Source organism: Bactrocera dorsalis, chromosome 6, assembly GCF_023373825.1.
Source record: "Bactrocera dorsalis isolate Fly_Bdor chromosome 6, ASM2337382v1, whole genome shotgun sequence".
In the NCBI taxonomy this organism is placed as follows: Eukaryota; Metazoa; Arthropoda; class Insecta; order Diptera; family Tephritidae; genus Bactrocera; species Bactrocera dorsalis.
The window spans coordinates 40,128,473-40,140,987 of NC_064308.1; the positions used below are offsets into that span (position 1 = coordinate 40,128,473).

A 12,515-nucleotide genomic window follows, 5' to 3' on the forward strand; every position below is an offset into this window, starting at 1 on the left:
GTCATCGATTGGGCAATCGGGTTCGCCTTCTCCTGGCGTTGTACTTTCACTGTCATTCAGCAGGCTGGAGAAGTGTTCCTTCCATAATTTTTTATGCTCTGAGCATCGGTTATCTTATCACCTCTACAAAAGTATGCTCCGGTCTTAAAACCTTCTGCTAGTCGCCGCACCTTTTCGTAGAATTTTCGAGCACTACCCCTGTCCGCCAGCTTGTCAAGCTCTTCATACTCACGCATTTCTATCTCTCTCTTTTTTTTACCAGCTATTATTTTGCATGTTCCGAAAACCAATGGTTTTGGTTGCAGCTGTACGTAAGGAGCTAGAATAGAAAATCGTTCGGCTATCTGTTGTGATTGCAGCTTCTTGACGTCGGATTTTCCTTGGGCTTGTTGACGTGCGTTTTTGCTGCACAGAGACGAGTACGAATTTTGGCTGCAACAAGATAGTGATCGGAGTCGATGTTATGACCTCGGAGCGTACGCCCGTCTAGAACACTGGAGTCGTGTCTTCCGTCATTACAACATGATCGATCTGGTTGGTAGCTATTCGATCCGGAGACCGCCAGGTAGCTTAGTGAATTTTCCTATACAGGAATTTTTACCACAGGTAACCATATTTCGGGACCTGGCGACATAGATCAGCATCAACCCATTTGTTGATGTTCCCTCATGGATGCTGAATTTACCGACTATTTTGTCAAAGATGTATTATTTGCTCACCGTAGCTGTAAAATCGCCAAGCACATTTTGATATCGTAGAGTGGTAGATTTCATAGGTGCGCTCCAAGAGCTAATATAAAGCATCTTTGCCTTCACCCTACCAGACATTCCAGGTGCTTGCCCTTAAATGGTTATCCTTAGCGCGTTTGCCATGGTCGTCATCAAAAGGGGGAGTCTCCCATCCGGGGCTGTTTACGCTCTTTCATTGGTAGTTTTTTTATGTGGTGTCTCCCAAACCCAGCGTACAACCCTGTGGAGGGGATGTTTCGCCTTCTCACTTTAGCTCGCCTTCAAACGGATGTTTTCTGGCTACCCAGAGGATACTTGGTCTAAGACCGGAAGTCGTGAACTGCTTGATCCATATGTCGAATAATTGTTTCTACCCACTCCCACGTGAATGGCGATCAAAGAACCTTCTTTACTTGCGTGAACTTCTACACGTGACTCTATGCTTCACTAAAAATGGTTAGATCACTGAAATAACAACATTTGGCCGGATAAAATCCGGGTCAGTTCCGATGCGTAGAACCGGCTGTTGTGTGAATTGAAAGTACAATATTTCATATTATATTTTGAAAGCTAAATATCCAATCCACTTGAGAGGGACCATATGTGTCGTAAGTGTTACATATTGATGTCATTATAATAGATATGTTCATATTACGTATAGTATGTATATCTCCTTTTAGATAACTTTTTTGAAGCCTTTTCTTATTAAGATCTTGTAGCATTTACTCTTGTGTTGAATGAACTCTATTTGGCCATTACTTGTACTGTGACGTGGTGTACAATAATTAATTTGTGTAACTATCCTCTCCATTAAAAACTTGAACTGTATCGTACTTAAGCCTGGCTCATTATCAATAACTATACTTTTAAGATCTGGAAATGTTTGTAACGATTCCAAATCTTTTTCTTCTAAATTTTTCAATATGGTTTACGATTAGAATTTTGGAATATGAATCTGAACACTAGTAAGAAATTTAAGCTTTTGTACGAAAAAATATCTATGTAATTTGTATAAAATTTTCGCTATAACTTCTGTGCGCCCTATTATGTGTTTGCGCAATTATCGTTTCTTGATCTTCTTTATTGCATATATCTTTAGGGAATAGTTTAGTATATAGAAATTTTACCGTGGGAAATATCTCCTTAAAAATGTGTATATAGCACTTCAGGTATGCAAAATATTCCTGTAACTACTTTTGGAATCACATATTCTTTTAAAATACTAATTATATTTTCTTTTATTACAATTAAAAACTTTCGGACATTGCAAATGCTAATGGCTGTTGATCCGTGTGAATTTCTAAATGTTTTGCTGCATAAATAATTCGTTTTCGTTTGTGGCATAATTTTGTTCGGTAGAGTTTAGTGTCTTTGAAATATAATAATGGTTTTTCTTCTTAGGATAAAAGTGCACCTACATCAACATTAGAAGCATCAGTAGTTAAAATTAAATTTTTCTCAAATTTTGGTTGAACTAATTCAACTTGTTTTTGTAACACTTTTTTTAAGGTTTCACAAGCAACTATTCCTTCTTAATTAAGATTAATAATTGTTTTCTTTGACATAATTCTGTCAAGAAAGTATCGGGAATTTATAAATAAAATGAAACTTTTATTTATTTTATCACCTTCAAAGTAACATCAATTTGAAGCGATGCACATGTGCCAACGCTTCTCCCAATCGTCAACACATTTTATTATAGGCACTTTCCGGGAAGGCCTTCAACTCTTGCGTCGAATTTGTTTTGATGTCTTCAATTGAGTCGAAGCGTGTTCCCCGAAGTGAATATTTCAGTGTGAAGAAAGGTAAAAGTCACATGGCGCTATATCAGGGAGATTCGGTACTTGTTCAATGATATTTGTTGAGTGTTTGGCCAAAATTTAACTCAAATATGTTAAATAAACAGCTACTGTAAACACACTGGTTAACAGATCGCGCAAATTTTTGGCATCATAATTAAGGACAGTTATATCAACCCAGAAAAAAATTTACCTGACTTCCATATAAGCGGGAGATGAGAGGGGGAAATGAAAAATTCCCGATACTTTCTTGACAGAATGTATACGTCGATATTTTACTTACCATCATCTTCCTTTAAGTGTTTTGTTAGTGGTTTTCTGTTGTTGCATAATGTCCTCTAAATATCCTATAGTATACCGTTAATCCTAAAAATCCTCTAAGTTGTTGTAACATCTTGAGATATGGGTAATTTTTTATTGTTTCTACTTTTTTGGGATACAACGCATTATAAAATTTCAACCTAGGTTTCTATAAATTTTGATTTTTCTATAGATATTTTCATATGGGCTTCTTCAAAGGCTTGAACATTATATTTCAAATAAAGTGTATGTTCTTTTAGTGTGTTTGAATATACTATTATGTCGTCAACATACTACATATATACGTGACCAAATTTTGCTATACATTCATGTAAAATATAATTCATTGCTCTCTGAAATATACTTGGAGCATTTTTAAGCCCAGATGGCATTATTAGGTATTCATTTTACGGTATTTACAAGAAATGCTATTTTTTCTATGCCGTTTTTTTCATCAATATCTGATGAAATCCAGACTTTAAATCTATTGTGGAAAAGTATTTTGATTCTCCCATATTTAAAAGTATCACCTCGGGATTAGGCATTTGGTACCCGTCTGTTTTTTCATTTATTTTTTTAAAGCTAGTAAGCATTCTCAATTTCGGACTACCATCTTTATTTATTCCTGCTTAGAAATAACTCCAACAGGAGAATTATGAGGGCTTTTACTATGTCGTTTAAACTCTTTTCTTAGTAAACTTTCGGTTTCCTTATTAACAAAATTATTTGCAGATATAGAATAAGGATATTGTTTGAACCAATTAATATCCGCTTTAATATCCGTTCTAAAAGGTAAATCCATGTTCACGTTTTGATAAGCTTTATTTATTATTTTAAAAACATTCTCCCTTAGCAAAGGAATGCTGATATCTTTTGCTTCATTCTTATTATATTTGTACATTTCTGCAAGTTCGTTAGAAATTTCAACACTATTTATTTTTAAAATATTATTCGCATTAAATAATATTTAATTTTCTATCTGTTGTATCATTTTCTTGCAACCAGTTGCTATAAAGTATTATAGTTTTGTTCACCTAACCGTTGTTCCACCTAAATCTAGCGAGAATGACGAGAAAAGTGGAAATCCAGTTCACTGTCTGTCTGTCCGCCCATGAGTAAAAATTAAGATACCTCGACGAATCTTGGTATGTGGGTTCCTTAAAAAAAAAAATTCGAGCTCGTAGATGGGCTTCCACGTCCACAAATCGCTATTAACCGAAAACTTATGAAAGGCCATAACTAAGAACTAAATTAAGATATAAAGCTGTAATTTGGTACTTTAAACAATTTTATTATGTTGGACGCTCTTTTTAAATGATCTGCACTCGTTCTTCTTTATCTTCAACATGGCCGCAGATCGTGCTGCCACACTCTTTTATTTATAATAAGATACATAATTTACAGATTTATGATGTTACCACAATATATAATTTACATATTTATAATGCTGCCACAGTTCGACCATCCTGACATGTAATCGTCCCGATTACGCTTTCATTAGGGAGACTATGGTTTAACCAAGGCTTCATGTTTGCTACTTCCCATATTCCTTCATATGGAATTTGGCTAAGTTGAAATCCCTCGACATCTCTAAGTATATACCTGTCATTAGGAAGTATTTTGCAAACTCTATAAGGACCTTTAAACTTGGGGGCAATCTTTTTACATGCACCTGGATTACTTATATAATTCTTTACCATAACATAATCTCCTTCCATATATTTTCTTTGTGTCCGATGTTTATCTTTCAGCAATTTATTATAATTTTGAGACTTTGAAATATTTTCTGCTGCCTTATCCCTAATATCTGCTAAGTTACGTTCATTATTATTCAAATCATTTTCTTCTAGTCTTTCTCTGAGAAAGTCAACGACAGTTCCCCTTTGTGAAACTCCAAAAAGTAGTTCGCTTGGAGTTGTGCCTATACTTCGATGCATCGTATTGTTTAAAGCATACTCTATGTCCGGTAAAGTTTTGTCTAAGCTGAAATTAAAGCCACCGCTGGTTAATTTTGCTATCATTGGAGCAAGACTACGATTAACGCGCTCCACCTGTCCATTGGCTTGTGGCGATCCTGTCGCAATTTTTACATGTTTTACGTTATTTGTTTTCAAAAAATTTTCAAAATCTTTTGATGTAAACGCACTGCCTCGATCAGATATCAATACCTTTGGACGACTGTAACTACTAAAATACAATTTTAAACAGCTCATGACCTCCCTGGTGCCTGCTGAACACACCGCATATAACTTAACAAATTTAGTGAACCCATCTATTACCAAAAATACATATTTTTTCTTAGAATGTTTAAATGACACTGGACCGAAGTGATCCACATGAACAGTTTCGAAAGGTACGTTTCCTTTGGGTATATTATGTAAGAGGCCCTCATGTTTCCCACTCTTCGAGGAAAAGGCAATACACTTTAGGCAATTTGAGATATATTGTTTAATTTTCTCCTTCATTTTGGGAAACCAATATGACTTTATTATAGCACTGAAAACTTTATCACTTCCCATATGACCCATTTCATCGTGATACTTTCTCAATAAATGTTCTTCCATCTCATTTGGTATATAAAATAGTATATTTTGTCCGTTTTTTCTATAAACTAAGCCATTCCGCATTTCAAAAACACCATTTTCCTTGTTTTCCAATTCCCCCCGGATTTCAATAATTTTCCTATCTCGATTTTGGCAAATTGACAGATTTTGCTCAAACGTATTTTCTTCAAGAACTAAGATATTTGAAGTGCGACTAAGTGCGTCCACATGGAGCATTCTATTTCCATTACGGTGTTCGAGAACATATTGAAAATTTTGCAATTCGAGTGCCCACCTGGCTATTCTTGGATTTACTTCCTTCTTATTTAAAGTTAGCATGAGTGAATTGCAATCAGTGACTATCTTAAATTTCAATCCTTGAAGATATACCCGAAATCTCCGAAGTGCATAAATAATTGCAAGTGTTTCCAGCTCAAAGCTGTGGTATTTAGATTCGGGCTCGCTGGTACGTTTCGAAAAATAAAAGACTGGGTGAAATTTGTCGTCACTCTTTTTTTGTAATAATATTGCACCAAATCCCCGAGAGCTGGCATCGCAATGCAGCTCTGTATCATCTCTTGGGTCGTAAATCGCTAAGATAGGAGACCCAATTAATTTATTTTTAAGTTTCTCAAAACACTGTAACTCGTCTTCCCCAAATGTAAATTTAACATTCTTTTTTATTAGTTTGTACAGAGGCTGAGCTTCTCGCGAAAAATCTTTAACGAATCTTCTAAAGTATGAGCATAAGCCCAAAAAACTGTGTACAGCTTTTGTGTTACTGGGTATAGGAAAATTCACTATAGCTTCTACATTCTTTTCATCCGGTAGAATACCTTTACTCGAAATGTTATATCCTAAATAGCGTATTTCTGACTCCATAAATCGGCATTTATCTAACCTCAATTCCAATTTGTTTTGTACTAACTTATTAAAAACTTCCTGCAAAATGTCTAAATGTTCTTCTTCATTACTTGTAGCTATCATGATATCGTCTAAATAAATAGCAATTTTCTCTGCTCGAATCAGATCATCGAAAACATGGCTAACAAACCGCTGGAATGTTGAAGGTGCATTTTTCAGACCGAAAGGCATTTTCAAAAACTCGTACTGCCCCATCGGTGTTACAAAAGAAGTGTATTTAATCGAATCTTCAACCATATCTACGTGATAGAACGCACTCTTTAAATCCAATAACGAAAAAATGCATTTATTTGCTAGTCTATCTAACAGATCATCAATAAGAGGCAAGGGATAGTTATCTTTCAATGTTATCTTATTCAAACTACGAAAATCCACACATAACCTTATATCACCTGTTTTTTTCCTTACTAAAACAATGGGGGAAGAATATTCTGACTTACTCGGCCTAATTATCTTGGTTTGCATTAAGTCATCTAAAACAACCCTAACTTGTTGTTTTTCACTGTATGACAGTCTTCTTGGAGGACAATTAAAAGGTTTTTCTGTACTCAACAACAGTTTCATCTCACATCTAATTTTTGGCGTATCGGGGCGCTTACAGCACATATAATAATCTTGAAATATTTGCAGAAATTTTTGTTTTGCATAGACACTTACATTATCATTTTTTATATAAACATTAGGAGTTTTTGCTTCAGTTTTCAATACTTCATTGTAATTCACAGAAAATTTAGTGTTATCAAATTCAATTTTCATTAATCTTTGACACTCTTCATCATATGTGTTATTTTCGACTTTGAAATTCGAATCTATTTCTTTACATTCTAATTTTAAATTAGATTTACTTAAAAAGTCTCTTCCTAAAATAATTGGATGAGTCATTGTTTCATTTGTTACAACTAACATCGTTAATTCAATTCTTTTATTTTTGAAAAAAATAAAACTGTTTACATTTCCGACAATAGATAATGGACTTTTGTTTATACCACTATATTTTAAAAATACATTGTTCTTTCTGTTTATTACTACATCTGGTACGAACTGTTGGCGAACAAAGCTAATGGGGCTTCCCGTATCAATTAATGATCCTAATAAAGTTTTATAAGTAAATTTAGAATTAATAAATACATAATTTAAAAACCTTACATATTCATCGCCTTCCATCAATTCTGTGACATGTTGTACAGGGCGGCTCTTCCTTTGTGGACAATTTGCTGCTAAATGGCCAACTTCAGCGCATACATGACAAGCACCAAGCTCTCGTTTGGGTTTTCGGCATACACTTGCTAAATGGCCAACGGAGTTGCAATTGTAGCATCTCACGACTCTTGTTGTTTGTTGTCCATTATTCGACTGCTCATGTTGATTGTCTGCTGTCATTTTCTTTGATATATATCGTGGCAATTGAATATTTCTAAACGCTTCTAACAATTCATATTTGTCATGAAATCGTTGCATTTTAGCTTGCGAACGTAAAGTGTTATCCGGAATACCATCAATTAGATATTCTACAAGTTCATCTTCACCAATTAGAATTCTATTTGCCAGAATTAGTTTTTCTTGGAAATATTCTCGAAACGATTCGGTAGTCAACCACTGCCTGATTTCAAACTTTTTCTTTAGCATCAAATTGCTTGTTTTTTCTTCAAACAGCGAGCTCATTTCCTTTAAGAACTTGTCGATTGGCATTAAAATCAAGTCATCTCGAGAATGTAACCACTTTAGCGCATTGCCTTTTAATTTATTTGCAATTAATGCTCTTAGGTTGTTATCATCAAGTTGGTAAACACTCTGGATATTTTTTAGTTGTGCTTGCCATAGCTTAAGGCATTCACCACTACCAGAAAATTCAGATATAAGTTCTTTAACATCTGCGAACTTTTGCTTATTGGAAATGTTTTTTGTTTGATTATCACTATTTCTCAACTGTTCTTTTTCTCTCATTAGAAGTTCATTTTCCATCTTCTTTAGTTCACACTCACGCTTCAACAATTCTAATTCGATTTTTAAAAGTCGCCACTCGTTTGCATCACACTCTTTTTGTTTCTTTTCAACACTCGTTCGATTACTTGCGTCATATTGTGGTACAATCCCATTGCTAAATTCACCACACTCCTCGGTGATGTTTATACTGCTCGCTCCTTCGTTGATTTCATCAGCTTGTTCTTTTTCCGCAATGATGGCTTGCGTACAGTCAACGTCAGCGTCAACGTCAACCATGGAGTTTCGAAAATTTCCACGAAGCTCCTCAGGAATTTTTTGTAGGCGAACAATTAGTTCGGCTTTACTACCTGTTGTTTTATGTTTGAGCGAACGCAACCATGATTTTAATTGTTCAACTGTGTATAAACTAAGCGAATCCTCGTTTGATGACATTTTGGGCGCAATACAACCACTTCTGATATTTTAAACAATTTTATTATGTTGGACGCTCTTTTTAAATGATCTGCACTCGTTCTTCTTTATCTTCAACATGGCCGCAGATCGTGCTGCCACACTCTTTTATTTATAATAAGATACATAATTTACAGATTTATGATGTTACCACAATATATAATTTACATATTTATAATGCTGCCACAGTACAGAAGATTGCAGAAGGAAGAGGCACTTGTGAGCAAAAATTGTTTAAAAAGTGGGAGTGGCCCCGCCCTCTAACAAGTTTAATGTACATATACAATATGTATGTATATCTCTTTAACGATTTTCTGAGTGCAAATCTTGTAAGAACTCGAAAATCGAAATCGGATGATAACCTCTTTCGCTCCCTGTTTAACGGTACTATTAAAAATTACCAAAAGTACTATTAAATCAATAACTAAATACGCCAGGCACAGAAAATAATTTCTTTTTGGTGAAATCCATTATCCCTGGACCAGACCAACCTGTTTCGACAAAACTTAGTACGTACCATTCTTTTCAAAATCCTATGTCCCGTTATGAAAATGAGCGAAGACGACAATAACCACGCCTCTTTCCTATATGGCACAATTTTAAATTCCACTTGACTCATTTAGTTTCCAGTACACAAATCAAGAAGCAGTTGATATATCGGTATAAAACTTTGAACGAATAACGTCTTTAGTGTGTGTCCCCTTATGACCAAAAATTGTTTAAATTGAATAAAAACTGTTCAATGCCATAGGTATCGAATATTTAGACAAGCGCAGACGCAGCAGAAAAATTCCTCCAGGCCCGGGTCGGCCTCAATACCAGCACCTAGTCAGAAGGATACGGAGCAACCCTGCTGCAAGCCGTTGCTCTAGTGACGACCTACTTAAACTAAAACTTACCGCTGGGTGTAATCCGGGTAAATTCCGGTACGTAGAACCGTAGAATTGAAAGTACAAAAGTTCATATTACATTCTAAAAACTAAATATCCAATCCAGTTGAGACGGACTATATGTGTCATTTTACATATTGATGTCATAATAACAGATATGTTTATATTACATTCTTCTTCTTCTTTACTGGCGTAGAAACTGCTTACGCGGTTAAAGACGTTTTGTCCATTCGGAGGACATGACCTAGCCAGCGTAACCGATATCTTTTATTTCGCTGATCTATATAAATGTCGTCATATATCTCATACGGCTCATCGTTCCATCGAATGCGATATTCGACGTGGCCAACGCGAAAAGACCATAAATCTTTGGCAGAATCTTTCTCTCGAAGACTCGTAGCGTCGATGTCAGATGTTGTCATCGTCCATGCTTCTGCACCATATGGCAAAACGGGAATAATGAGTGACTTATAGAGCTTGGTCTTTGTTCGTCGAGAGAGACCTTTATTTCTCAAGTGAGAGTGTTAGTAAGAATGATATCAATAACGCCAATAAATCATATAAAGTTCCATAACTAAGCACTTAATAAAAATATAAAACTATTATTTGGTAGGGAGGTCCGCAGTAGTAAAGAGCTCTTGCGGGCAAAACAAAAAAGTGGGTGGGACCCCGTCCTCTAATAAGTTTAATTTACATATCTTCTAAACTAACTAAGCTACAACAACCAAATTTGCTCAGAGGAAATATTCTAAGAAATACCTACAATGTGAAAATGATTAAATCGGAAGATTAACCCGCTCACTCTCCATATAACGGTATTGTTCAAAAGTACTAAAAGCGCAATAAATCAATAACGAATCTTTCTTTTTCCCGCTCACTAATCAGGAAGCAATCTATAGATCGGGCTAAAACTGTGCACTAAGCACTTTTAAAGCATGCCACCTTATGACAAAATGTTGTCCAAATCCAAAGAAAGCTGTTAAAGCCCATAGGCATCGAATATGTGGACCCAAGTATTTACTGTTGACTTTTTATCGAAAATATCAATGTGTGAGATATACCATTAAAATTCAGAGACACTCATTTTCTGACAATAATATTTCTGTGTATCAAAAATGAGTTGACTCGAGTTAAGACTTCCCTGAGTCCCCAAATATTTAATATAAAGATTTTCGAACTTCCAGGTAACTTTATGCTGCACATATCGGAAAATATTTATTTAAGTAAGCTGCATGATTCTAAAAATAAAATTGATGTGGTAAAAATAAATAACAAGATTATAGAAATATTTAATAAGCGGCCCAGAAAAACCAACAACTACAGTAACAGCGAGTCTTATTGAGCCGCAAGAACAGCAGGGGCTTCAATCCGGTATGCTATCGAATATCGAAGCAATGATAGCGTCAATGCAACAGAGCATGACGAACTTCATAACGTTCATGCTGAACACAATGCAAGAACTCATGCGAAATCAAAACACACTGCTGCAACTGTTTGCCAACCAAAGTTCAAAATAATGAGCTCACTTAGAATTGTTTTATGGAATGAAAATGGTATACCCCACCATAAACTAGAGCTTTTAAAATTTCTTAACGACAAGGAAATTGATATAATGCTTTTTGCAGAAACTCACCTAATTAACAAATACAACTTTAATGTATCGGGATATACCTTCTATAGTACGAATCATCCAGATGGAAAGGCGCATGGTGGAACTGCTATCTTACTAAGGAGTCGCATTAAAGACCATTCTTTAGCTGGAACTGCTGAGAATTATCTGCAAGCAACATCAATATGCGTGCAGACAAAGCAAGGTGACATTACTTTGTTCGCCGTATATTGGCCCTGACGTTTCACGATAACAAAAAAGCAATTTATAGATTTCTTCAGCTTGCTGAGAGAGTGCTTTCTTGCTGCAGGTGATTATAATGCGAAACACCCACACTGGGGTTCACGGTTATGTAACCCTAAGGGCAAGCAATTATAAAGAGTGATTTTTTAAGAGCTTGATAACTTTTTTTAAAAAAAAACGCATAAAATTTGCAAAATCTCATCGGTTCTTTATTTGAAACGTTAGATTGGTTCATGACATTTACTTTTTGAAGATAATTTCATTTAAATGTTGACCGCGGCTGCGTCTTAGGTGGTCCATTCGGAAAGTCCAATTTTGGGCAACTTTTTCGAGCATTTCGGCCGGAATAGCCCGAATTTCTTCGGAAATGTTGTCTTCCAAAGCTGGAATAGTTGCTGGCTTATTTCTGTAGACTTTAGACTTGACGTAGCCCCACAAAAAATAGTCTAAAGGCGTTAAATCGCATGATCTTGGTGGCCAACTTACGGGTCCATTTCTTGAGATGAATTGTTGTCCGAAGTTTTCCCTCAAAATGGCCATAGAATCGCGAGCTGTGTGGCATGTAGCGCCATCTTGTTGAAACCACATGTCAACCAAGTTCAGTTCTTCCATTTTTGGCAACAAAAAGTTTGTTAGCATCGAACGATAGCGATCGCCATTCACCGTAACGTTGCGTCCAACAGCATCTTTGAAAAAATACGGTCCAATGATTCCACCAGCGTACAAACCACACCAAACAGTGCATTTTTCGGGATGCATGGGCAGTTCTTGAACGGCTTCTGGTTGCTCTTCACCCCAAATGCGGCAATTTTGCTTATTTACGTAGCCATTCAACCAGAAATGAGCCTCATCGCTGAACAAAATTTGTCGATAAAAAAAAAAATTGTCGAACACTGATTTTGGTAATAAAATTCAATGATTTGCAAGCGTTGCTCGTTAGTAAGTCTATTCATGATGAAATGTCAAAGCATACTGAGCATCTTTCTCTTTGACACCATGTCTGAAATCCCACGTGATCTGTCAAATACTAATGCATGAAAATCCTAACCTCAAAAAAATCACCCGTTATAACGCCCTCATATGTA

General features: G+C 35.7%; 1 protein-coding gene across 1 annotated transcript; it reads right to left on the reverse strand.

The window, feature by feature from the left end:
- Nucleotides 1-4,600: 4,600 nt before the first annotated feature.
- Nucleotides 4,601-12,031, reverse strand: LOC125779331 (uncharacterized). Its single transcript, XM_049460612.1, has 2 exons — nt 7,441-12,031; nt 4,601-7,382 (listed from the first exon to the last, which is right to left on the reverse strand). The coding sequence occupies exons 1-2, from the start codon at nt 8,668-8,670 to the stop codon at nt 7,374-7,376; spliced, it is 1,239 nt and encodes a 412-aa protein (XP_049316569.1). The 5' UTR covers nt 8,671-12,031; the 3' UTR covers nt 4,601-7,373.
- Nucleotides 12,032-12,515: the final 484 nt, after the last annotated feature.

What these genes read in the sequence shown, in the direction of transcription:
- LOC125779331 (XM_049460612.1), bottom strand. Translation starts at nt 8,670, where the DNA reads ATGTCATCAAACGAGGATTCGCTTAGTTTATACACAGTTGAACAATTA.